Raw genomic sequence first — 24806 nt, forward strand, 5'->3', positions numbered from 1 at the left:
CACAAGTGGGGATTTGAGAACTACAGCGGCTTCTTAACACCTCCCCCAGAAGGTACCGAGCGGTGGGTTTCGGCCCCGGCAGGGGGTGTTGGAACCCCTTCCGTAGCCGCGAGGCACGGGCAGCGCCCCAAAACGCTAGGGACATGCAGCCCAAAGCGCGAGGTCACGGGGCGGGGGGGTGACACAAACCCCCGACCCTCCAGCACAACCCAGAACCTACCGGGAACACGAAGCTGCCGGCGAGGCCAAAGGGGCTCGTCCGCCAGCCCCGCGGCATGTGGGTGGCACCGCTGCAGTGGACTGAAAGGGAAGAGCAGGGGATGGTGGAGCCAGGGAACGGGTTGGGCTGGAAGGGACCTTAAAGACCGTCCAGTTCCACCCCCCTGCCATGGGCAGGGACACCTCCCACCAGAGCAGGTTGCTCCCAGCCCCATCCAGCCTGGCCTTGAGCCCTGCCAGGGAGGGGGCAGCCACAGCCTCTCTGGGCAGCCTGTGCCAGGGTCTCACCACCCTCGTGGTGAAGAATTTCTTCCCCATATCTCATCTCAATCTCCCCTCTTTCAGTTTGAAACCGTTACCCCTCATCCTGTCACCACCCTCCCTGATCCAGAGTCCCCCCCACCTCTCCTGCAGCCCCTTTCAGCACTGTAAGGCCACCATAAGGTCTCCCCGGAGCCTTCTCCTCTCCAGGCTGAACCACCCCAACTCCCTCAGCCTGTCCTCACAGGGAGCTGCTCCAGCCCCTGAGCATCTTCATGACCCTCCTCTGGACCCGCTCGAGCAGCTCCGTGTCTGTCCTGTGCTGGGGGCCCCAGAGCTGGACACAGCCCTGCAGGGGGGGTCCCACCAGAGCAGGGGGGGGACTGGCTGTTCCTCACAAGGCACAGGACAGGGTGACCCTGGGGAGCTCCTACCCACGCGCCGCATCACTACAGGCCACAAAGGGACAACCCTCGCTGCCTGCTGGTCAGGAACGCCAACGTGCCTCCCCCACCATCCGTCCCGCTGAATCCTGCCCTCGTTAACGCTGCTGGCTCAGGTCTCCCCTCAACCCGCGCGTTTAAACTCTCTAGAAGCAGAACACAACACGCCAGAAGGCCCTGCGAGGACAGTTGCACCAGAACCACTCCGGGGACAGCATTTTTACCGATCAAAAGCCTTTACAGTACGAACACCCGTTTCACAGGGACGCTGTGAAAAGCCAGGACGCTCGGAGCAGCGCAATTCCAAAGGCAGCCGCGAACTAACAAGTTACCTCAAGTCCTCCTCGCGCCAGGCTTGGCGAGGGCCGCGCGTTCTTTGCAACGTGAAGCCTCCGAGCCACACCTGAGCGCGCCCCCCCCTCCCCACTTTGCCGCAGCAGCTGAGGTTTCAGGGGTCACACATGGGTGACCCACGTTTTAGACCTGACCGATTTTTGCCTCGGCTCTTGAATAGCCATCAAGATCACGGAACCACCTGTATTTACTCCGGTTTGGCTAGCGCGGGGGTCTTCGGCAAAGCACGAAGGGATTCCCATTTGTTCAGAACTCAGCAGCTACGGTCGGGCCCTGCTGCGTGCGGAAAGTCACCTCCCTGGATCAAAAACGGAAGCAGAAGGAAAGCGTCCATCGAAGAAGCGGCCACCAACTCGATGGCTTTCTCCTTACAGCCCAGCGGAACAGCACCACCCACCCTTCAGGGCTCTGCCAGCAGCCTCCAGCACCGACCAGTGCGTGGCACCACGGCGGCACAGCTACGCCGTTCCTCCCCTCCCTGCCAAGAGCCAGCTGACCTGGGCCTTGTTTATCCCGAACGTCTCTTACTGTTCCCAGAGATGAAGCTCCTGTCCCTGTCCAACAGAGTCTGCACAGCTCAGCTGTCGAGGTAACGTCCGTGGCGGGCCCCTCATCGCACCGGTAAAAGCTGCTGGGGCAGGGCACGGTGCAAAACCGGAGACAGCGACGGAACACGCGGCGCCGCACCCACTGCCGCCGGTTCCGTACTCTGGAGGTTCACAGAATGGATTTTCCTTGGAAGTCTGTGTCTAGGACCAAACCAAAACGCAGTGGAACAGCACTCCCGAGCAGCCCTTGGGCACCCTCCTGCCAGTCGCTGGGTAAGCCGAAGGCAAGGGGTGGCTCCCGACGCTCGGAAGAGCGGAGGAGCTGGGAGAGCAGTTTCAACGTTTTTCCTCTTTTTTTTGGGTGTGTGGGGGTGCGACCCTGTGCCACGGGCATCGGGATTCGTTACCTCTACCTAGTCATCGTGTATTTTGAGTTGTAAGCGTCACTAAATTGTCCCTGAAATGTGTCACCTGAAATCTGTGGCTGGAATCTGCGTGTAGGATCCCCGGAGAACCCCAGGGAGCGCGGACGTGACGCAGCGCTCTGACGGGCTGGCACCGAGCTGCCCGTGAGGCCGCAGAGCTCAGCGCAGAGAGGAAGGAGTTTGGGGTAACCGAGCTTCCTGAGGTGACCCTGACACCGTGACACAGAACCCACCGCACACCGCTGAGCGAAACAGAACACACGCCAGGCAGAGCCCGTCACAAACATAAATAGGAAAAGAAGACTTTTTTTAACAAAAAAAAAAGAAAAAAGAAAAAAGAAAGAACAAGAATTCAGAGCTTTCCAGTGTCACAGCTCACAGAAAATTAAAAAAAGTCATGCTTAAGTTCTCAAATATTCCTCAGACACAGCAAACCTAAATAGTATTCAGTTAAATAAATGTACGAGAGATTCGGGGAGATGGAGGTCAGAGAAGAGCTTTAAACTAAAAAGAGGAAGGAAAATCGTGTTTCAATAAACAGCACTTTTTCTTTTCTATACACAACAAGCTAGTACAAGAAAAGGCTAAAAACACTGCTTTAGGAATGGCCATTTACTGTTGGCATGAAGCATAGCTTACCCTTCTTAAATAACACAGTGAATTTGAAATACATCATTTACAAAACACGGATCGATTTATTACTCCAATTTCGTTAGTGTTGTCAATCTCATAATTTAGCAGAGGTGGAACTGAGGTATACCTTGTTGAGGGAGGTTAAGTAATACTTGGAAGCCTCTTTGCTATATCCCACTGGATTACTTTGTTTATGTACACTGAACAGCAGCACACTAAACATTCACAAGCTGTGTCATATTGGCATTACAATAGTCATTTTTATAAACAACAGCAAATGCAATAAAAACGAGTTACCCTTTTTTTTTTTTTTCTTTTAAATCTGAAATGAAATGTTTTGATTTAAAAAAAATAACAGTAGTTCATTTAAGGAATTAGTCTCTTCGGACAAGGTATTAAGAAATCTGGTGTCAGTTTTTAAAACGCTCGATCAGCCAGTACAGGTCCTTAAGTCTTCATGGCAGTTCCTGCCGGCACGTTCCGGCTCCTCAGCCCCACGTCCCTCGGGCGCGGGCGAGCAGGGAATGCAAAAAGTCTCCGGGATCCACGCTCGGGAGGAGGAAGGGGGCCGTGAAGGACACGCGCCCCTCGACGGCGCTCCGGAGAGACTTACCGCTCTTTCCGCCCCGAAAACAGCAGCGACGTCAGCAGTCCCGTCAGCTCGAGCAGCTCCAGGGAAGAGTCCCGGCGGTCAGGAACCCGACCAGTGCAACTATCATAGACTGGATTCTTTGGGAGGGAAGTCCACGTTGGTCACCATGGTGACCACAGTCACGATGTCCTCTGTCGTGATAATGTTCGTCAGTTTTTGCATCTGGATGATCCGCTCCTCCACGCACCCCGCCGACAGCCGCGCTTCCGCGTCGTGATCCCAGCACTCCTCGATGGTCTCGCAGAGCATCGCCATCCCCTGCGGGGAGCAAAGGGAAACAGAACCCAGCGGGGCTCAGAGCCAGCAGGAATTTGGGGGGGGGGGGGTCACGCGGTGGTTCAAACGGCACTTTGAGAGACCCCTCCTGCTGGGCAGGGCTGAGGGGGGGGGGGCTGCTCCGAAAGCCACCGTGGGGATCCCGGGGTGCTGCTGGAGCGGCTGAGCAGGAGCAGCCAAGCCCTCTCCCGCCGCCCAGCGAGGCCGCGGCCTGCGGGAGGTCTCACCCCCGAAAGGGTTGAGCTCCTCGGTGGAACAAACCCAGCGGTTCAAGGGGGGGGGATGGACGCCCGAGGACGCTCCGCTTTCCGCCCGAGTCCCACGGAGCTGGCCGGGCTTCAGGCCAGCCACCAGGAGCAGAGGGAAACGCACGCTCCTTTTCCTGGCGGTGCCACCTGTTGTTTCTAACCGCCCGTTTTTGAAAAAACCAAGGACAACAGCTGCAACCAGCACCAGGAAGAGGCAGCGGCGCCACGTCCAGCACCTGTCTGGCCATAACCCAGAGGAGGAAAGCGTGTGACTCTTCCCTAACTGAGCCCAGAAATGACCGAGCCCAGAAATTCCTCCTAGGACACCGCTTTCCCTACTCCACCACCTGCAGTTTGTAGCATTCCCACAGTAACTACTATTTCTGAAACATACTGAACACGTGCATTCAAAAGCGACTCTCAAGATTCTCTCACCAAAAGAAAAGTGAGATCACTCAGAGCGAGAGAGAACATTTTAAGATTAAGAAAACATTAGTTTACAGTCTGTTTAACTCTTACTAGAATTACCAAATTCTTCCCCAAAGAAGACAAGGCAGGACTAACAAGAGCCGACGCCCGCGACACGAAGGACGGGCTCGCAGAACGACTTACAGAATGCTTTTGCCAGCACTCTCGTAGAACAGGCCTCTTCTTTTTATGAACTACCACTTCCTGCATGTCTTCAAGGGAGGGATGCTGGCCGATTTCTTCTTCAAACGGCAACATGTACTCATCGACTGGGCCTGTAGGTAAGGAAAAAAGAAAAAAAAGAAGTTAAACCACCAATTTTGCTTTAAAAAAGGGGGGGAAAAAAAAAGGAAAGACGACGACTGGCATCTTAGAAACGTAGCAGTTCACTTTGTCACCACGAAAAGCTCATCCCAGGCCAGGGGAGCAGCAGTGACGAAGGTTTGAACCCAGCAGCAGCGGCACTTTCAGGAGCTCCATCCACCGAGCGCAGCTCCCGGCCCAGCTCCTTCGCAGCTGGAAGCACCGACCCAGCAGGGCAGAGGGGAGGCTCTCGGCTCCACGGCTTCTCCCGCCGCCTCCTCCATCAGATCACAGCTCTGGGGAGATAAATCCTCCTCCTCCTCCTCTCCAGTCTGGTGCCCCGTGACCAAGCGGGTGCCTGACGGCCGCAGCGACAGCGAGCGCTGCCGCCCTCCGTCGCGCCGTGGCGGCTTCCTCGGCCGGCCGCGGCAGCCAGGACACACGCGCCGGTGCCGACGGCCAACAGGAACATTCGTCCTCAGCGGCACCGGCGGGACAAGCGTTACAGGCCGAGCTGCCCATCAGCTGCAGGTTACTGCCAACACCGACTTGGTGCTCGCGGCTCAGCGGTCCGACGGGAGGAGGAAGGGCGAGACGGAAGAAACGGAGGGCACGGGACGGATGAGGCGCATCAGGCCCCTTTCTCAGTAAAACCCCAAATGTATTTGCCAAGGGAAAACCGGCAGCCGTGACTGCAGAGCAACAGCAAGGCGCGACTCAGGAGGGCTCTTGCCTTCACCGGCGCCGCCTTCCCTTTGGGGAGGAACCACCGCGCCCGCCGGAGCGCCCTGCCACCCCCTTCCAGGGAGATTTGAGTTTCGGGGTACACCAAGGCACGAGGAATCGGTACAGACCGCGGGATGGCCGCAGGGGCTCGTGCGAGATGGCGTCGAATCCGTGGGTCAACAGCTCCACATTTCCGAGAGGGTAAAGCCTCCGTAGGGGCTGAGGGGCACCGCCGGGGGCTGAGGGGCACCGCCGGGGGCTGAGGGGCACCGCCGGGGGCTGAGGGGCACCGCCGGGGGCTGAGGGGCACCGCCGGGGGCTGAGGGGCACCGCGTGGCCACACACGGAGCTTCTCCAAGCACCCTGGCCTTGCAGAGGGGTATCTGGCTCTCCCCGGAGAGCTTTAGGACAAACGGCATCGCCAGCCGCCGTGAAACCGTCCTCTCCGCTGAATTCCAGCTGCTACAAAGACTCCCTGAAAAACGCAAACTTTCTCCCAAGCGTTTGTGAGCCTTTTGTCTTGTTCTTGATTAATCCTGATTGGTCCAGGCACCCAAAAAAGACCTCTATTTACAAAATTTGCTATTCCTACCCGAAACGGGATACCTCCTATCTTTTCTTGATAGTTTACAAACTGGACCCAAGGGTTTGCTTCAGGAGGAAGCCAGCTGGGACGGACCCACGGCCGAAAGCACCCGCTGCAGGTTCCTCAGACGTCTCTGCCTTTTCCATCTCTAAGCTACCCCAGAAGGGCTGACGCCTACGAGCTGAAGGAACGTTACATGAGGGACACCACAGGGAGGGGAGGGAGGCACTGAACTCCCACGGCACAGCCCCACTCTGGCACCCAGGGCTAAACCAGAACACGGACTTTTCTACGTCTCACTGCAGACAACCGACGTGCCGATGCCCCGAAGAGCACTTCGCCACGCCTCAGGGCGGGCCAAGGGGGTTCCCCACGTACGGTTACAGCAGCCAGAAGATTATTAACGGCATCAAGGCTCTTCGTAATGAAATATATTTCTGGCCCATGAGAATTCTTCATGTCTTTTAGCCCCGTACCCCCCTACTCCATTGGGAGCAGATCTCTGACACTACACACATCTCCCAAAGGCAGGTCACTGTCCCGATGCTCGGGCGGGCACCAGGGGACAGCAGCTTCCCAGCAGGATGTCTGGGTGACCACAGTTAACCTCCTCCGAGCTTCTGCTTAGGCAAGGAAGCAACACCCTCAGACAAAGTGGTTGGCACGGAGACTGTCGGGCTGAACTGAGGACAGACCCAACATCCCAGGCCAGGAGTCCCACACTAAGTCTCTCCAGTCATACCACGACCAGAAGAAACGCAACAAGTGTCCACGTACCAGAATATTTTTACCTGGGAAGCCAAATCCTGAAGAGACGAAGTTATGAAGCAGCCCCGTGAGGTTAGCATTCCATTCACTTCCCCGCAGGACCAACACCCGCCGTAAATCTCACCCCACACGTACAATCCACCCCCCCCTTTCTCGCTTTAAACACACCGCTCACAAATTAAGGTAGACCCGTCCACAGATCCAACAGGTTGCTTACCATCTGAGGCAGTACAGCGTGATGCCAATTCCCAGAGGACTAATCCCATGGCGTACATATCTATCCTCAAAAACGCATCCCTTTGGAAGTTGATAGCACCTTCTAGTACCTCAGGAGCCATATACCTTCGTGTACCAACCTTGAGAGACAGGAGAGCAGAGAAATTGGTATTTGGAAAGAATCAACAGGACCACAGTGACCACTCTAGCTGGTGCCCATCGTAATAATACTGTAGACTGGTGCTAATTGTTTTTAGAGACTAAACCTAGCCAGGGTTATCCTTGCTTAGGACTAAACCTTGGAAGTCTCTTGTGTTCCTCTATCCAACAGTAGGTAAGAGGAATTAGGAATAATCCTCTAGACATATTTATTTATGTTTATTTATATTTATATATAAGAATACTTACAAAGCAGGAAAACGTGAATAGATTTTAAAATAGCACATTTCACAACAACTCAGCACGTTTGTCTCTGCCATCCCTTGCTTTATGTAGCTGCTCAGGTGAGGATGGCCCTGCTCGCTGCACCGGGGTTCCACCAGACGACCTCTGAAGGTCCCTTCCAACCCAACCCATTCGATGATTTTCTCCCCAGTTACAGGAAGGCCGCTACTTTTAATTTCTTCGTGTCACAAGGATGTGAAACGTGCTTCTATTCCTCCCCGTGAGAGAAGCAGTAATAAAAACACCAAAGGAAAACTCGCTACCGGCGGGCAGTTTACACCAAGAAAAGTTACATGAAATCACTCACACAAAACTGGCTGTGACATGAGAACTCTGGGGATAGATATCCCTTCTTTTTGGCCCCAGCCAATGACGAAATCATGTCACCTGACTAAATCAGACCTCACATGATGTCTGAACAAGATCTCCCCCACTAGTTCCACCTTGGTGCTGATGGCTGCGTTTCTCCTCAGCAGCGTTACTGAGGTTTTATAATCTTATTGGAAGGATTTTATTTTCATCACTCAACCATAAACTGTGAAGTTCTGCCTAAAATGAAATAGATTTAGTTTTCCAGAAACCATCGTGTTCTAAGCTCCAGGTTGTTATTTCATAAGCACAGGGTACTCAGACAGCTCCCTGCTGTATGACCAGTGCTCGACCAGTGCTGTTGTTGTCCCAGGACAGCGACTGTTGCTAGGTCAGAAAGTTGGGAACTGGCTGCCAATGCCTCGAGTTCTGAACAGGATCTCAGAACAATTAGTGACATACAGCAAAACCACTCTTTCTTCTCCAAATCCTCTAGTAAGAATGAAAATAAGGGGGAGAGAGGCGCCATGCAATGAGATGGGGGGCGGGGGAAGGCTGTGGTCTGTAATTATCTAAAGAATTGTTTAATTTTTAGCCTGTGAGAAGAAAGCACAAATCACCAGCTTTCTTAAGTCACCAAAAATAGGCTTCAGGATATAGTACCCTGTGCACGAAGAATGCCTAAACTACCGATTTCCCATCAAATGCAGTTAACTGTTGGGTCACTTCTGTAAATAAATCAGTATTTACCTGTCCATGCGTATCCCCTGCAGACTTTCCAGCCTCAAACTTTAAAGCTAGACCGAAATCAGCAATACAAGCTGTAAGATTATTTTTCAGCAGCACGTTCTTGCTTTTGATGTCCCTTCCAAGTTAAGGAAAACAAAAATTAGAGCTCTAGAACATGAAATACCATCCAAAGTTCTAAGGAGAAAGTAACATAGTAAACCAAAGAGTATTATCCCTGCCCAGGTGGGGGGGGCCTGGTGTTACCCCTGGCAGGGGGGTTGGAACCAGATGATCTTTAAGGTCCCTTCCAACCAAAACCATGCTATAGCTGTAATACAAAGGCAAGAAAAGTACAAAGCAGCAGTCCATTTAACAACGAAGGAGTACTAAAACCTAGGAGTACACTTGCACAGCTTGGTTCTTACAGAAATACACGAGGCAGCCATCAAACTATCCTTTTGTGCTTAGTTTTAAAAGACATGCAGGTTTGTAAGCGTGTACGACACAGAAACAGAACGAAACTGTAGCTCCTGCGTACTTGAGTTACAACTACACTTGGTTTAAACAGGAAACAGAACAGCGATTCCCATCTCTCCCGTGTGTACCTCGCCCCCTCCTCCGTTGTAGCACCAATCAAGCAGTTGGGCTCATGAAGTTCTGCAGAATTCCGTTTTCTCTTACTCTCTGTACCTATCTTTTAGTTTGGTTACCGCTATCATTTCACTCCCTACAGCTTTTCACACTTACCCCATTTAAGAACAAACAGCAATTACAGTCAACAACAGGCAAAACACCTCTTAGAGTCAGTGTTTCTGTCTGAAGGCATTCAGTGTTACCTGAACTTAGACACACAAGCGCTTAAGTCGTTTCAAACAGCTATACTGCTAATTATTTCCCATGCTGCAGAGGGTACCTAAGCAATTAACTGCATAAAAAAAGAACTGATGACATTAAGCACAACCAGCACACCAAGCTCTATGAACCATCAGCTAGATTTTTTGCTTAGGCTGAGCAGAGTTTTCTGAATGAAACCCTCGATAATTCCGGAAGGGAGAATTACTGGAATACTTCCTGTCTATCCACACCTCCTACCCTTGAGCTCACAGTTCAAACACTAACAGGCACCTGGAGGTATTCTGCATGTACTGTACCTATGGGAGATGGCAGGTTTGTGCCCGTCTTTTAGCCCTGGTATGTCCTCGTGGAGATAAGCCAGGCCTCTAGCCATCGTCTGAGCGATGTGACACAGCTCATTCCAAGAGACCACGTTCGCCTTGAGAAAGTCTGTTAATGAACCCTGCAGGGCAAAAGAGAAAAACAATTATGAGATGGATTTTGTTCCCATCTCCTCGTAAAGAACGCTCCTGGACGGCCTCCGCCACTACGGCACACGGGACGCCCGCCTGCCCCTCTCTCCTCTGACAGACCACGTACTCATACACGTGCACACGCGAACCCCCGCTACTTTAAACACCACAAAATTAACCGCTGCATCCCCTCCAGTCCACAAACAGGATCGAGACGCATCTAGATATCACCTCAACAGGCACACAGGGCAATGAACTCAAGTTCAGTGGCACGCTTGACAAGGAACTGCTTGTAAAGTGCTTTTTATGAAGACAACCCTGCTTTTAGAGGCACAATTTATCATCTTCCAGGCGTTAGATCCACCTTCAATCTTGCCAAACTGTGCATGAGGATTCTTTAGGCCCTTTAACTGACAGTCTGTCTTTTCCTATGGACCAACAACAGTAACCTTCAGTTTCACATCACCATTTCAGAGGGGAAAAAACCCCCACTCTGAATAAAGAGATACTGTAAAGTAAAAATTATTCAACATAAAGCTCTTCTCTTCAAACTCACTGCTCTAGCCCACTCTATACACACATTTTCACGGATTTACATATTATCCAGTTTGTGAGATGTCACGGTGTCACACGTTGCTGCGTGAAAAGCCAACACAAAAGGGAACAGTGAACAAAGGCCTGTCAAAGTGTAAGGCTACACTTTGAAAATAAAAAACCTAATAATTGTATTTTCCATCAATTAAGAGTCATCTCGGATACCATCTTTCCAAGAGTAACAAGATTTTTAAAACTCAGACAAAAAAAACAACCAACAAAAAGGCAATAAGCCTTTAGAAAGGCAAATGAGTTTGGTATGATCTACTTGATCATGAAGATCTGTCAAAAAATTTAAGTAGTTGGATAGTATTAGTCTAAATCATTAAAGCAGAGGCATAAATGGGACAAAAATGCCAGAATGAAGAAAGTAACACTCCATACTAGAAATACGATCTATGACTTAGCCTTAACGCATCAGCATGTCCGTATCGTACAGATTTGTATTTTCTCAAGTCTGCTACAGGTAACATCCTCCCAATGCCTCTTTGCCCGTGCCAGTGCTAAATTACAGTTTGGGTTTTGGCTTTTTTTGGTCTTTGCACTGACGTCCCTGTGACAGTTACATGTATTTAATAAAAAATAAATTAAGTGGACAGTGAACGTATTCTTAATGACATATATTTGTGTTTCTTACTGTGGTTATCACAATAGAATTGGGAAGTTGGCTTCATGCTCATACACTTGAGCCAACTAAGCACAACTAAAAAAAAAAATAAACCACCACAATCTCTGCAAGATGGAGTTGAATTTAGGCAGGCTTAGACAGGGGATAGTCAAAAATACATGTTCTAAAAAGGAAAAAAGCAGGATGAGTTTTTGTTTGTTTTCTGAAACTACTCCTCTATTAAGTAACGACCGATGACAACTTTCTCAGCTGGGCGAAAATAAATTTAAATAAATACATACCCAACGAAAAGAGACGAGCTAAGAGTAAACAAAAACTATTTTAAATTTTATTTCTTACCTGTCTCAAGTTCACAGCTGTGACAGATTTCTAAGGCTGTTCTTCCTCTGCCATAATCACAAAAAAAAAATCAAAACTACACTGAGAAGTAAACATACCTTTTCATGAAACGCTGTAATTAACCACAGATCGACATCAATGCTAGTGCCTCGTTTCTCTGCACCGATGAACTGCAAAATATTGTCATGCTTCATTCCAGGCAAACTGTAAATTTCATACTCGTTCTGCCACGACTGTTTGTCCTTCAAACAAAAGAACACATCAAACCCAGTTAATACCATAATAATTGGGAATAAGAGGCACGTTCCCTGGCAGAAGTTTCCTCCTACAATTTACTGTGCATTTGTAACCAGTCTGTCAAAATGACTAACCCCCTTTTTTTTTTTGGCAAGACAGGAGTTACCACCAAAAGGAAAGAAAGCACAGTCTGTGCTGTTAATATTATGAGGCTGATGATTTAAAAATTACAAATGTTTAGACCAGTATCGGTATTGGTGCTACAAACTACTGGCCCAACACACACAAGAACAGGAAACCCTGTCTTTCTTCACGTCCATTACATATTCACTCACATACAGAGGAAAATTGTCTGAAAAATTTGTTGTAAACGAACACCAAGTGTTGAAAACAACCTCAGCCACCACAGATAGGAACCCTGGAGTCCCAGAAAGCTGCAGATTAGGATCGGAGTCTACAGAATGCAAATCATTGCAATTGCTTTAGTCTTAAGAGCACGGTTCAGTTTTTACATTTTACTAATCCACAAGAAATTAATAAAGAATTAAACCCAGGTTTTCCTTAACTAAAATAATGAACAAAGTCTCAGATTTGATTTCTGATATGCTGGTTTCAGCCATCAGCACAAATATATGCCATTTCTCCTAGAAGAATAAGAACCTGCAGATGTATTTATTCAGCAAGTTGACGCGTGGTTAATCATCAGAAAACACAAGGCCACTTGTTCACCTCAAGCGGCAGTGGGTGGTTTTAATTCACGTGAAAACTATCCCAATATCCTTGTGTACGACCACTTTGTATTCTTTAACTAGACTGGATCTTAAAATGACAAGCACAATCTATTCTAAAACATGGCTTCCAGTGGGTATGTGCTGGGAAGTAAATACTATTTCACTTCGTTAAGGTGTATTTAATTGGAACAATCACCTTACAGGTTCCCATTTCAGGACATGACTTCCAAGTACAATTTAATTCGAAAAACACTAACAAATTCTTCTCAACTCATCGAGGGATGAGAGAGAGCTGCTTATGAACTCTTCATGCCAAACACGTTATTTTTATGACTAGAAACATACATAAATTTCAGAGTTTGTGTTTCAGTAACATGTTTGCCACGTAAAAACACTTACTTTAATTCAATAAAACTCTACACCTGCACTTTTTTAGCTCAATTTCTATCTAGACTTACAGCATATATTGAAAATTGTGTTATTGTGACTGGAAAAGCTGGTTTAGCATTACAGTACTCCAGGCAACACAGGACCCTCAGAACTCCTGCTTACCTGAATGGGGAATATTTTGACGGCAACATACTCATTCAGCAGTTGAGCTTTCCATACACAACCAAACCTTCCCCTAGCTTTGATCTCTAGTAACTGCAACGGCTTCAAACCCATCAACGGTGAAGGTGGTGGTGGGCCAGGATCCTGAAATCAGGTTAAAACCGTTAATTAGTTTTGCTATTAGGTGTGCTATCTATGACGACAGCACTAGTAATACAGGCTTGTAAACTGGGAGAGCCTTGTGTCACGTACCCAACCCACCCTTGCAACAAAGTCCCCCAAACAAACCAGAAACAAAACAGCAACCCTCCTCCAGAGGAAAGAGAAATGAGAGTGGAAAACATGCTCAGATCAACGTGCAAGCGACGGCATAACAACAGTTACACTAGAAATCTGTCTAACCCGGTGTAAAAGCACAGCAGAAACTAAGGAACAAAGATAATCAAGCTTTACTTGTTATTATTTTTTTTAAGGGACACGAGCACCTCTGATATATTTACGGGGTTGGTTGGTTTGAGGTACCTGTGACCTGCTTAACCCTCTAGCTCAGTGCCCTGGTGACTCGACTCTACCCAGCCCTCAGGTCCATCTCCGCGTGACCAACACCGCAGCCCTCAGCCGCCAACGTCTGCGTTGGCCATCGGGTTGGGGGCAGCGGCGCAGAACCCCCCTCCCCGCCTGCAGTTACCACGTCCTGGTTGAGCTCTCAAGCCACCGAGCCGCCGGAGGCACAGCTCTACTTCAAAACCTCCGCTGCTTACTGGGGACATCAGGGTGCAAACCAGTACGAAGGCAGGCCGCGCCACTGCAAGGTCTTCCAGGATGTTAACTAACACTTTTCTTCTCGTTCAGAAACCACCAAACCACAGGCATAGCCGCTGACGTTCGGCACGGGAAACCCAACGGCACCGCTGCCGCAGCCAGCCCTCCGAGCCGCGCGAGCGGTGCTGTGGGGAGCCACGGCCTACCGCTCTGCTCCCGACTGTTGCCAGTATCTCACTGAAATGGGGACACTCGGCCGGACCCCAGACGCAGAACTGGAATTAAACTGAAGAGATGACCTCGCCACATCTTACAGGGTCTGTACTTCGCTGAGGGGCTAGCTCCAAAATTCCTTTTCGGCTATGGCAGCACAAGCTGGAAAGCACGATGGCAAGTGCGATAGAGCTTCCACGCCGCTACCCTTATAACCACCAATCTTACCACAGATTGGAACAATTCCCCTTTCTGGCGAAGGGAATGCGACAGCTTATCAAATATCTGGTATTTTATGTGTTTTTACGCATCTCCAACCTATTCTGTATCATACACATCATCTGAATCTAACAAGGAGATGATTAGATTTATTGCCAGAGATGGCTTCTTTCTGGGCTGGCCTTTCCTCGCCAGTCCACCATGCTGGATTAGCGCGTACCTATGGGAGCTTCTTCCCTACCACAAACGCAGCAGACCCGTTTACCTATGCCTCTGCACCAAAGAATATTACTGCATGCACGGAACCACAGAAACACCATCTCTTCTGTCTCATCCCTGTTTTCTGCAGGGAAATAAAGTCAAGTTCCGGCACGCAGCAGTCACCGAGCAGAATGACCAATACTGTCACCACAAGATACAGCTCCACCTTCTTTCCACACCCCCCCAAAACTAGTTTAAACCACGATTTGTTCCTCAGTCAAAGCTGCTACAGAGAATTGAAAGTGTCAAAGCCTGTGGTGACGGCGTGGGGGCAGACTGCTAGATGACAGATGGGAAGAGGGAGAACGGCTGCTTTTAGAGGCAGTGCAGGTCTACAGAGACCACAAAATCCTACCACAAGTCTCAGTATCATATGTGGAAGAACCAAGCCTACAAACGAAAGGCAGGTACCGCTTGTAACTGACAGCCCTGCTGCAGAACGCAACGACAAAAACCCAGTTCGAAAAAGCCTCCGAAATGCATGCTTGGCTTCTCTGGGTTTTTTCCCCACTCACTCACAGCTATAATGCTGTTTAAAGAGAAAGAATGAAAAATACCGGAGTAGTTGCTTCTACATAACCATTGAGTATTCTCATTTGTTAAGTATTTGGGCACTTCAGTTAGCAGCATGAAGATCTCGTGCGTCTTAAAGACATATTTTCTGAACAACTGCGGTTTTAAGTGTACTTTGCTATTGTGAGAATGAAGACAAGCGCTTCTGTATCCAACAAGTTTTGAGTAGTTTAAGTGCAGGAATATAAAAAGCATTCTCTTATTTCTTACTAAGCAACTAATACATTTTTCTGAAAAAAAAAAATAAAGTTTCATAGAGAGACAGATTTACAGCAACTTAAAGAAACTGTAACCTAATTCCACAAATTAATAACCGTAAAAGAAAACACAATGTTTGAAATTCAAATTAGAGACACATTACAATGCTATCCTCAAAAAAGCATGAAATCCTTTTTTGCAAATATGACAGGGACAGATGCTTCAAGTTGTGACATCAAAATCCCTGGGTTTAAACTGGACAAACCACAAAACAGCAAACAAAGTTTAAGAGTTCAGTATTCCCGTCCGTGCTGCCTTTCATTCAATGTCAAAGCCCTTTATGACCATTTCAGGCACCAGGGAAATCACTGTCCTCAATTTGTAATAGCTGCAGTTCCAAGTGAAACCAGAAACAAGATGCCCAAATTGACTCACAAAAGCCTAGCTCACCTTGTAAAAAAAAACAACCAACCCTGCCGTTTTCAGGAATCCTGAGCACTGCGCAGCATCTGGGGATTTAACACCAGGTAATAAGGGAGCTTATTAAAGTTTTGAACCTAGTGACTTGCCTAAATTAAGAGAACAATTTGTGGGAAGTAACCCCAAGTCTCACTTGGCTTTAGCAGCTAGAAGAACGCTCCCTCCTTTCCATACCCACCCTCCACCCAAAAAACCTGCCAGTATTTTGAAGCACGCTAGGTGAATTTTTTCCTCAACCATCAAGCGAATGACTGCTTAATACTTCTCAGAGTTTTGGGGAAAAAAAGTTACAGCATCTACCACATGACAGAAGGCAGGAACTCCTCAGTAAACAGCAGCCAGCGAAAACTGGTGCTTCCTGCTTTCCCATTAGACCACGACACTTATCATACACGTGAATTTCCCATTTCCTAGAAAATCCTGGCATCTCAAAATATTTTCCCACTACCTTATATAGCAACCTCCTGTGGTTCCCTGCGCGTTTCCCTTTCGTGTTGAAGCATTTCTAAGAAGCCAAAACTTCCGGCGCTCTTACGAAGCAGCAACACACCCACACATCAAAACTAATCCCGACTGAAAATGGAAAGTATAATTGCCTCCTGTTACCATAACTAGACTAAACAACAGTTTTCCAGCTTTTTTTTCCTGATTGTTTTTTTTTCCTAAACAACTTTGTTGAAAGCAACAGGCCTTTACTCTAAAACTAAAGTTACTATTTTCATACGGAAACATTCCTGGACAGTATTTTCAACTTGCTCCACTTCTAAGCAAAAAAATCTTTTCATGTGCCACAGGCATAATTATTTTGGTATGGCTTTTAACAATCATCTCTGTGGCGCCAAGGATGATGATACACTGTGAGCAAAGATCTAATGCGGATATATTAGGCCAACAGCTTGCCACAGCTGTCAAAAAAAGGAAAGGCCCAGTTTCCCCGTTCCCAAGCTCTCCCCATCCCTTCCCTTGGGCTGACGCTGGCACTTGTCTGACCACAGAGCCGACCAAGGCAACGCGCTGTATTGCCCAAAAGCTTTTCCAGATTTATTTTTAAAATCAGGTTTTTAGCAAATGGAATCAGTTTGCAACAAGGGTTCACTCAAAAAGCACTGCAAAGGGAAGCAGGGCGCTCTCTCTGGGGAGCAGCCAGCCAGCGGCCCATGTAACTTCATCCTCAGCACTCCACCTTCTCCAAGACACTCTGTCCTAACCCCAGCTCTGCTAGCAAAGGCAGCAGGAACACTCCTGCTGCACTATGATCTACCAGATAAAACGCAGAAGCAGCTACGTCGGCAAAAAATACCTGAACTGCGTCACACAAGGCGTAATACTCAGACAACTGGGCTTCGCTCTTCCTACAGTTCAAAGCCACTGATCCTGAAACCCCCAAGTTGGGGTTGTATGGTGCTCTCACAATCACAGACGTCTAGTTGTGTTGTACACCGTAAGGCTTTTGAATCTCAAACGGGGCCCTTTGGTTCTGATTTTTATAGCTGGGAGTTGCAGTCAGCTGTCAGGCAGTGCGTACTAGTCCTACCGGGAAAAGAACACAGGGAAAAACATTCACTGAAGAGTGGTAACCTCCAGAAACAGGTTTCCCCAAGTGTCTTCAAGAATGGTTCTCAAGATCAGAGAGAAGCTTAACAAAGATGAAACTCCAAACCCATTAAAAATAAGACCAGCTGACTAGATGGTTTAAAGACCTGCCCCAACGCAGCCTGTCAGCACTTGAGTTTATCTCCAGTCACGCGTCTCACACGGCAACTGAATCGGGTGATTCATCACGTACAACAAAGGGGAAAAAAAGAGGCCAATTATCCAAACGGGGCTGGTACACAGACACATTTCTCTTTCCTGACTCCAGAATATAAACAAGTCCTCAAACTTCCAGAGCACATTTAATATTTCTCTGTTAAATGGCGCAGTATGCTCCCTGGGTTATATTTATTCTACAGCTTATATTGTGAATACGGTTGACAAGTTCTCATTGAAAGAGTCTGACGACTATCTTGGTTGTTTCCTCCCTTTCCAGGTTGGGACTGGTTCATTTTCAACCAGATGATCTGTGAAGTTAAGATCCAAATACAGTAAGAGGAGTCAGAATTCTTAAATTTTGTAGTTATTCTAAAACTGACTCTATGATTGGTACCAAAGTGCATTTCTTAAATAGCGACGATTTTTCTCTCTTTCACCCCACAAGATCCTCTATTTTATTGTACATTGCAAACACATTCCCCCAAGCAATAGAATCCAAGTAGTTACTTGCAGGCAGGATACTTCAGCTTCTTCCCTAACTGAAATTACGGTATTTGAAGCCAAACAGTAATAGCAATAGAAGGAACTCTGGTAACTCTTGACAGATGCAAGATATTCAGGAAAATATTTAAATAGCACCATTCTCTTCTCTTCTAAATTACATTTACAAGACATTTTAGCTATTAATTAGAGACCTATAGAATTAGAGACAACGGAAATCGAGCATTCATATTACAACTCAAATCTCGGCTTTTTCAGTATTCAATTTAACATCCTCACAATAACAACCAAGTTTCTGAATTCACAGTTCTCAGTTGCTTGTAGTTTCACATGAAGTATCGGTAATTTAATACAATTAAAAATAACTCCTGGCCAGTGAAAAAGTCAAAGGAGAGACTTAATAGTGAAAGAATACCTATTTCTCTGAGAATAACCTGTTTTTCCGAGCTCCCGAATCACACCAAACGCCACCACGTCACTCGGAATCGCGGCATGAAGGCCGCAGACCTCCAACAGTCACAGGCGTTTCACAGGCGGGAGATGATGACACCAGACACCCGAAGACAGCCCAGAAGCGGGCAGGACGCGCCCTTCACTCCCAGGGCAGCCCCCTGCGGTGGGACTGGCAGCCCCTGTGCTCCCGCAGCCCGAGGCGGGGGGCTCGAGCACACGCTGGACCCACAGAGCCCTTAGTGCTGCCCAGACGACACGGCGCTGGGGTGGAAGGGACGCACACGAGCCAGTCTGCAGATGAACCACCACATGCCTGGGGTATTTCGTTATCAATCCCTGCAGACATTTAACTCCACAGCCTGAGACACTTGAGTAAATTTTAAGATAGGAAGAGCAGACTAAATCTGTATATTCAACCCGCGCATGCGTGCAAATGTCTCATCCAAAAATACAGAAAAAAAAAAGTAATTCATACCAAAACAATGTCTTACATGTCCACAGAAAGTTCCATAACCATGAACAAACATCAATGCATCTTACCTCAATCATTATATGAAAGGCGTGCTTGTAGAGAGGGGAAAAAACACAGGCAAAAGCAATTACTATTTATACCAGGAATGGGATGAAGAAACAGCTTAAGAGACAGAATCATCGTTTGTGAGTTAACAACAAAAATATTCATGGAGATAGCAATAAATTCTTGCACTAGTAACAGATCATTTAAAAAAAAATCCATCATTGATACAGAAGAAAGAAAAATGGGCAAAAAAAGAGATTATTATATAGAACATTAGCTGAATTATCTTATAATTAATTAAAACCAGAGTTGTCCATTATAGCTGTGTAAACAGTCGTGTTACTACAAAACAGCGTATGAACACATGCAGCAAGTTCGACATACATACAGAGACAAGTTCTGCAAACTTAATCCTCGTCATCTCACAACAGTACAGCAGAGGGCAGCGTTGTATTTCTTAAAATTCACTGCAATTAGTAGCTAGCTGTGGAAAAAGTAACTTTCAAATGTCTAAGGTGTAGCTAAACCTTATAAACAAATAGGCCATCGTATATTAGGTCTACATTACCAAATTTAATCAATGAATCTGGCACACTAGAGGTCTATCTAGAGCAAGTGAACTTGAAAACACAATATCCAGCATACACAAAGGGAGACTACAATATTAAAGTTTCTTTCAAACAAGTCACACGAGCTTACAGACTGTGGAACAAAATCCATTATAAAAACCTTAGTCCCAGAGCACCGTCACTGAAACTTAACACACATTTTAACGACACTAGCTTGCCTGTTCAACAAAAAGAGGCGAAAGGAGCACCATCTCATCGCCACTCAGGCAGACCGGCGCTGAGACACCTTCGTTTCTCGTCCTGTACTTTTGCCTCAGTCATTTTCTTGGTCCTTTATGATTTGATCAGATAGATGTTGCAAGAGCATGAAATTCAAAAACACTTAAAGTATTCAGCTGCCACATAACAGCAATCATCCTTTTCTTCACCCTTTGTCTTTACATTCCTAGGATGCTACAGAGCGTAGGGCCAACAAAAGGCTTTTCTCTGCGCTTGAACACCGTCTAGCACACACTTAGCGTTATCTAAATAATTAATAACAGAAGGGCTGAAGTATTTTTTGAAGGCTAGATTAGTTGGGAGTCAGATTCACAAATGTAGTAGAGCTTGCTGCCACTGACAGAGCACTAAAGAACACTGGAGCCCAACAGGATCACTCCTCCTCTCGCCGTCGGTCAGCAGACCGCTGGAGATGAGAGCAACACCCACCCCAAGTGCCTGAAGGAGATTCTTGCAGGACCGTACAGCCTGCAAATATTTTGGGGCACTTCATAAGGGGGAGAAAAAAACCAAAAACGAACACAAACATACACTAAAAAAAAAAACCCCAAACCCTTGAACTGGTTTTCAGAGCAGCCGATCATCACCTTCAAATCTCTCTGAGCTGGTGGCTGACACACAGTTATTCCGCATGAACTTAGAAAAAAATACAAAAATTCTGCACCATAATCTCCACAAACTATGAGCACAGCTACCAAAAGAACTTCCTCCTCCAACCCCCCCATATTCCTTTGCCCAAAACAGCAGCCAAGCAAAATAAAAGTATTACTCACTCTGTCAATCTGATAGAAAACCGCTACTGAACAGAGTGATCGAAACATCTCTGCGTAACCGTATTTCTACTGACCCAAGTAGTCAAGGAACAGACAATAACTGTTAAAAAAACCCGAACTTAAAAGCACTGCCTGTATGGAATAGTTATTCAACAAATGTCTTTCCTGTGGCCGTAAAAAAACCTTATTAGTCATTTTTTTCAGGCCTCTTATTAAACTTCCCAGCTCCTGAGAATTATGTAAATTCCTCAGAAATAAGGAAAAAAGATACATGAATGCAACCTCTTCACTCTTACATAATGAGGAACTGCAAACATGAAACTAAAACGAGTCCTCTTCCCATGCCTCTCGCTACTCTTAAGGGGATCAGCTTCCCCCAAACACTAATACATTAGACACGCGGGAAAATTTTCAAGGAGATTTACGCAGACCATAGACCTTCTGATTTTAAAATCATTGTCCTTCCGTCCAGACTACAGCCCACCACCTCAGACTTTTCACTGCAAGTGCAAGGATCACCAGTTTAAGCAGGATCAGGCTATTACAGATCCGCAAATATGCGCTTGCTTATTTCAGGAATCATACAGCTCTCAAACAAAAATTGGGAGCAATTAACACCCCCCCTCAAATAGCTATGATGCACACACAAATGTATATAAACACACTAACTTCTTATTTATACTGCCTGAAAACTACTTCTAAACGTTTTATCAGGGATTAGGGAAATCACTGTGGTATTTGTAACCAGTTAGACCAAAAAAACCCAAGCATTGTGGTTTTCTCCAAAATTTGGGCTATCCACAAGTGTCAAACATCTCCCAAAAATCTTAATAAATCGGGTGTTCAAACTAAATGCAAATTATTGTATTACAAAGGTATTGTGCCAATTCCTTCACTCGCTCCTACCTAGTACCCTAAATATGATTTCTGTATATTCACCCACAGTCCCTCCATTTCTCAGGAGAACGTGAGGTAAAACAAGTTACTTCTTTTTATACACTGAAACGTGTGATTCTCACCCATTTAGCGATACGAAACATTACTTGAAAGACGTCAATCTGAAACATTCAGGAGAGCATTTCTGCAGATATGCAGCAAACTGGACTTTATTAGGAAAATTATTAAAAACCTCCTGAAGGTAAGAGCACCCAATCGCAGACTTCACCGAGATCAGTATTTCAGCCTTCCTGTGACCGTCCCAAGGCCGACACTGTAACCCAAATGGGGTCTCGATAATGTAGATACAATTTTGAATATTACTGTTTACAATGAATGAACAAGAGAGAAATTCTTCAAGGTAAATTAAAAACAGTGCTGTAAAAGCCTTCAGGTGCTAAATGCGTGTACGCCGAGTCCCCGCTTCTGAGAATAAGACCTAAGTGCTGCCTACATCCAGCCTTACCAGATGGGAACCCACCGCCTTGCTCCAGCTCTCAGACCCACTCTGTACAGGCCTAAAACTAAACCAACTTTTTAACAAGCCAGGAACAAGCATACAGTTCCTAAGACAGTGCTCTGCTTGGATCAACACAAATGCAAGGAACTTGAAATTCATTATAGAAATAAATTTCAAACTGTTGGTTGGTTTTTTTTTTTTAAATTTAATTGCACCTTTATTACAAAGCTCGCTGTAGGCTGCCGTTCAGGATAAGACACCAAGGTCTGGATTTGCATTTTCTCACCTCTTGAAGATTTAAAGAGCTACAGTTGCATTTATGGTGTATTTAAATGGAGACAGCTCATTACGAAAGCAAATGCAGAATTCAGGAAAATACTTTTAAAACCATGGATTTAAAAAGCTATCAAGATTTAGAACCGAAGTTGGTTGTACACCAAGCACTGAAAAATCGTGCACCACTTTATGTACTCGGTTTTCAGTTATTTGTCGTACAAATTCTTCCCTCTGTTAAAGATTTTGAGTAATTACTTGTATTGTAATAGTCCACGAATTCTAAAAAAAAAAAAAAAGACACACATTTACAAGCTATTTACCTACTATACATTAAGAAGCCCTTATCTGTAACAACTTTCCTACTGCATTCTCCCAGTATCCCTGTATTTGTGGGGTTTTTTCCCTTTAAACAGCCATATCGTGGTTGTGCTTCACACCACCTCAATCACAGGACAGCACCAGCTCTGTCTCCTGTGTCATTCCAGCTATTGACTGGAATAAATTCTAGAAGAAACTCTTGTTAGTCCTGAGGATATGAAATGCAGTAGTAGGGAATGCGAAACCATGCACCCATCCAGCAGTCCAAACCTGGAGATCATTCAGCTATTCCTTTACAATACCAACACTGCCGCTCATTCCGTGTTAATCACTCGTTAACCACCGGTACACACCCCACCCGAACTCCTTCCTAGCTAGCCACAAGCTCTAACTCAGTCTTTATCTGTATTTTTTTAATTCTTCTTCTTTCTGAGCTCCAGCTTTTCTTTGCTGATCAATCTCTTTTCCCATTCCATACAAGCACCTGGCTTCTCCTCCATGTATTTTTCAAGTAGCTATTAATCTTCTGAGGTTTGGAATAAGCCCTTGTAAAAACACCTCTCCCTTTCTTAGTGTTCATTTTTCAAGTGTTATAACGTTTCTATTAAAATATCTGTAACAACAACAAGAAAAAAAGAACGTGGCTGCGATACAAAAACGGAGAAAACCTGAACATTTGATTTAATGGCTTCATTCTTCAGCAGCCAACTGTGATTTCCCTCATGGGGCAAAGGGATAAAGATTACCCCAGAAATTTTAAGTGCACCAGGTAGATTATTTGATGTGTTACAAGTTAATTTAGCGAATAACAAATGAAAGTATTTTCCAATGCCGACCATAAAAATTTTCCCGTTACTAATTACTTTTATGTCTTTTTGAAAACAAACCGTTCAAGTTACACACACCAAACTCCTGGGCACAGGACCGTGGCCTAGACCAGATGTCTGAGGTCAAAAACTGCAGCCAAGAGCAGGGCTTGTTTTGTTGGGTGTTCTTTTCCTGCTAGTTTCCAACACAGAATTTGTCCTTCCACTGCTACGCGTGCAGTCGGACCTGCAGCCCGTAGTTCAGAATAAGTCTTGCATCTGCCACTGCTGGAGTTTTTCATCATTATTCACCTCCCATTATGTCATACTCTCTTCTATTCTAATTTCTTACAGCTGAAACTGAAATATCAAACCCGTGGCATAGCCACCAAGATCTATTTGTACTTGGGTGTCTTCAGGAAAAGATACCCTGAAGAAAGACTATGGTACGGAGAGCAGGGAGCCATGCCAAAATGGTCATAAATGGAAAAATCACAGAGTGGTTTTTAATGCTTAAAGAAGTTTTGAGCCCAGAGAGACGATAAGATCAGTATCTCCTTATATTTGATACATGTGCTTCAATTATTCTTAATTCTGGGTTCACACAGCACCTGACTTTGAAGAAAAGGGACGTTTCTCCACATATCCAGGACCAGTGAGGTTCAACCATATGGAGCAAAATACAGAAAACCCGAAACGAAGCACATAAAAGATTTTTTGAGCTGAATACAGGGGATACCAGATGAAAAGCTTAAAGGAAATGACATACAGGAAGTTAAAGGCAGAAGATGCAGTTGTATTTTTTAACTATGGAGTCCTCCTCTCTGAGGGGAGAGAGAAATGGGAATTCCTGGCAACCAGGCTTGCTTTTATGGACGCTCCAGCAGACAGCAGCAGTTTCAGTAGGATCTGGCCATTCCAAATTTTTAAATTTCTGGTAACACCAAACATGCCTAAATCAGGGCTTTCTCGTGCTTAGTGATGAAAACCATGAAGCATCTTTGACCTAAGTAATTTCAAACGTTTCAGAAGCAAGCACAAAAATAGGTTATGAAGCGAAATGACATTATGTGAAGCTGCAAAGCTTTTTTCAACCCTCTCAACATATGACTCTTTTTTTAAAAAAAAAAAAACCAAACCATGAAACAAAAAAAGCAACTCTGTGATCCAGTAAGATATTCGTAACTCGGGCACTCAATAAAAAGTACAAGAGGTTAATCTCTCTTTGCACAGCACGGATGTAAAACGTTGGGTGCCACAGCTCTGTGACCCGATAAAAAACAAAAGCGTTACTTGTGTCAGTTATGCCATAAAATAGGTTGTGGTCCTATCTATCAGATGACAGAGTGGTAACACCACGGTTGTAATTAGCATTGACTGACAACTCTGGCCCAAGCTCAAGAGATGTAAAAAAAAATAAATAAATAAATGAACATACAAACTCCTTGCCACCCGCATTCAGCT

At 46.2% G+C, this 24806-nt stretch overlaps 1 protein-coding gene across 2 annotated transcripts in view; it reads right to left on the bottom strand.

The window, feature by feature from the left end:
- Nucleotides 1-2847: 2847 nt before the first annotated feature.
- Nucleotides 2848-24806, bottom strand: part of ACVR2A (activin A receptor type 2A) — a 64769-nt gene continuing 42810 nt past the window's right edge. Inside the window, exons 5-12 of one of the 2 annotated variants that reach the window (XM_086465064.1) lie at nt 18949-18972; nt 12997-13140; nt 11575-11718; nt 9760-9905; nt 8630-8744; nt 7128-7266; nt 4672-4802; nt 2848-3793 (exon numbers count right to left, since the gene is read on the bottom strand). In XM_086465064.1, the coding sequence (XP_086321190.1) occupies nt 3599-3793; nt 4672-4802; nt 7128-7266; nt 8630-8744; nt 9760-9905; nt 11575-11718; nt 12997-13140; nt 18949-18972 (1038 nt within the window). In that variant the 3' untranslated portion in view covers nt 2848-3598. The remainder of the gene's footprint in view (nt 3794-4671; nt 4803-7127; nt 7267-8629; nt 8745-9759; nt 9906-11574; nt 11719-12996; nt 13141-18948; nt 18973-24806) is intronic. The other variant, XM_086465063.1, reaches the window with a different exon arrangement.

The sequence above is a fragment of the Leptosomus discolor genome, chromosome 5 (assembly GCF_034619465.1).
Source record: "Leptosomus discolor isolate bLepDis1 chromosome 5, bLepDis1.hap2, whole genome shotgun sequence".
Taxonomy (NCBI): domain Eukaryota; kingdom Metazoa; phylum Chordata; class Aves; order Leptosomiformes; family Leptosomidae; genus Leptosomus; species Leptosomus discolor.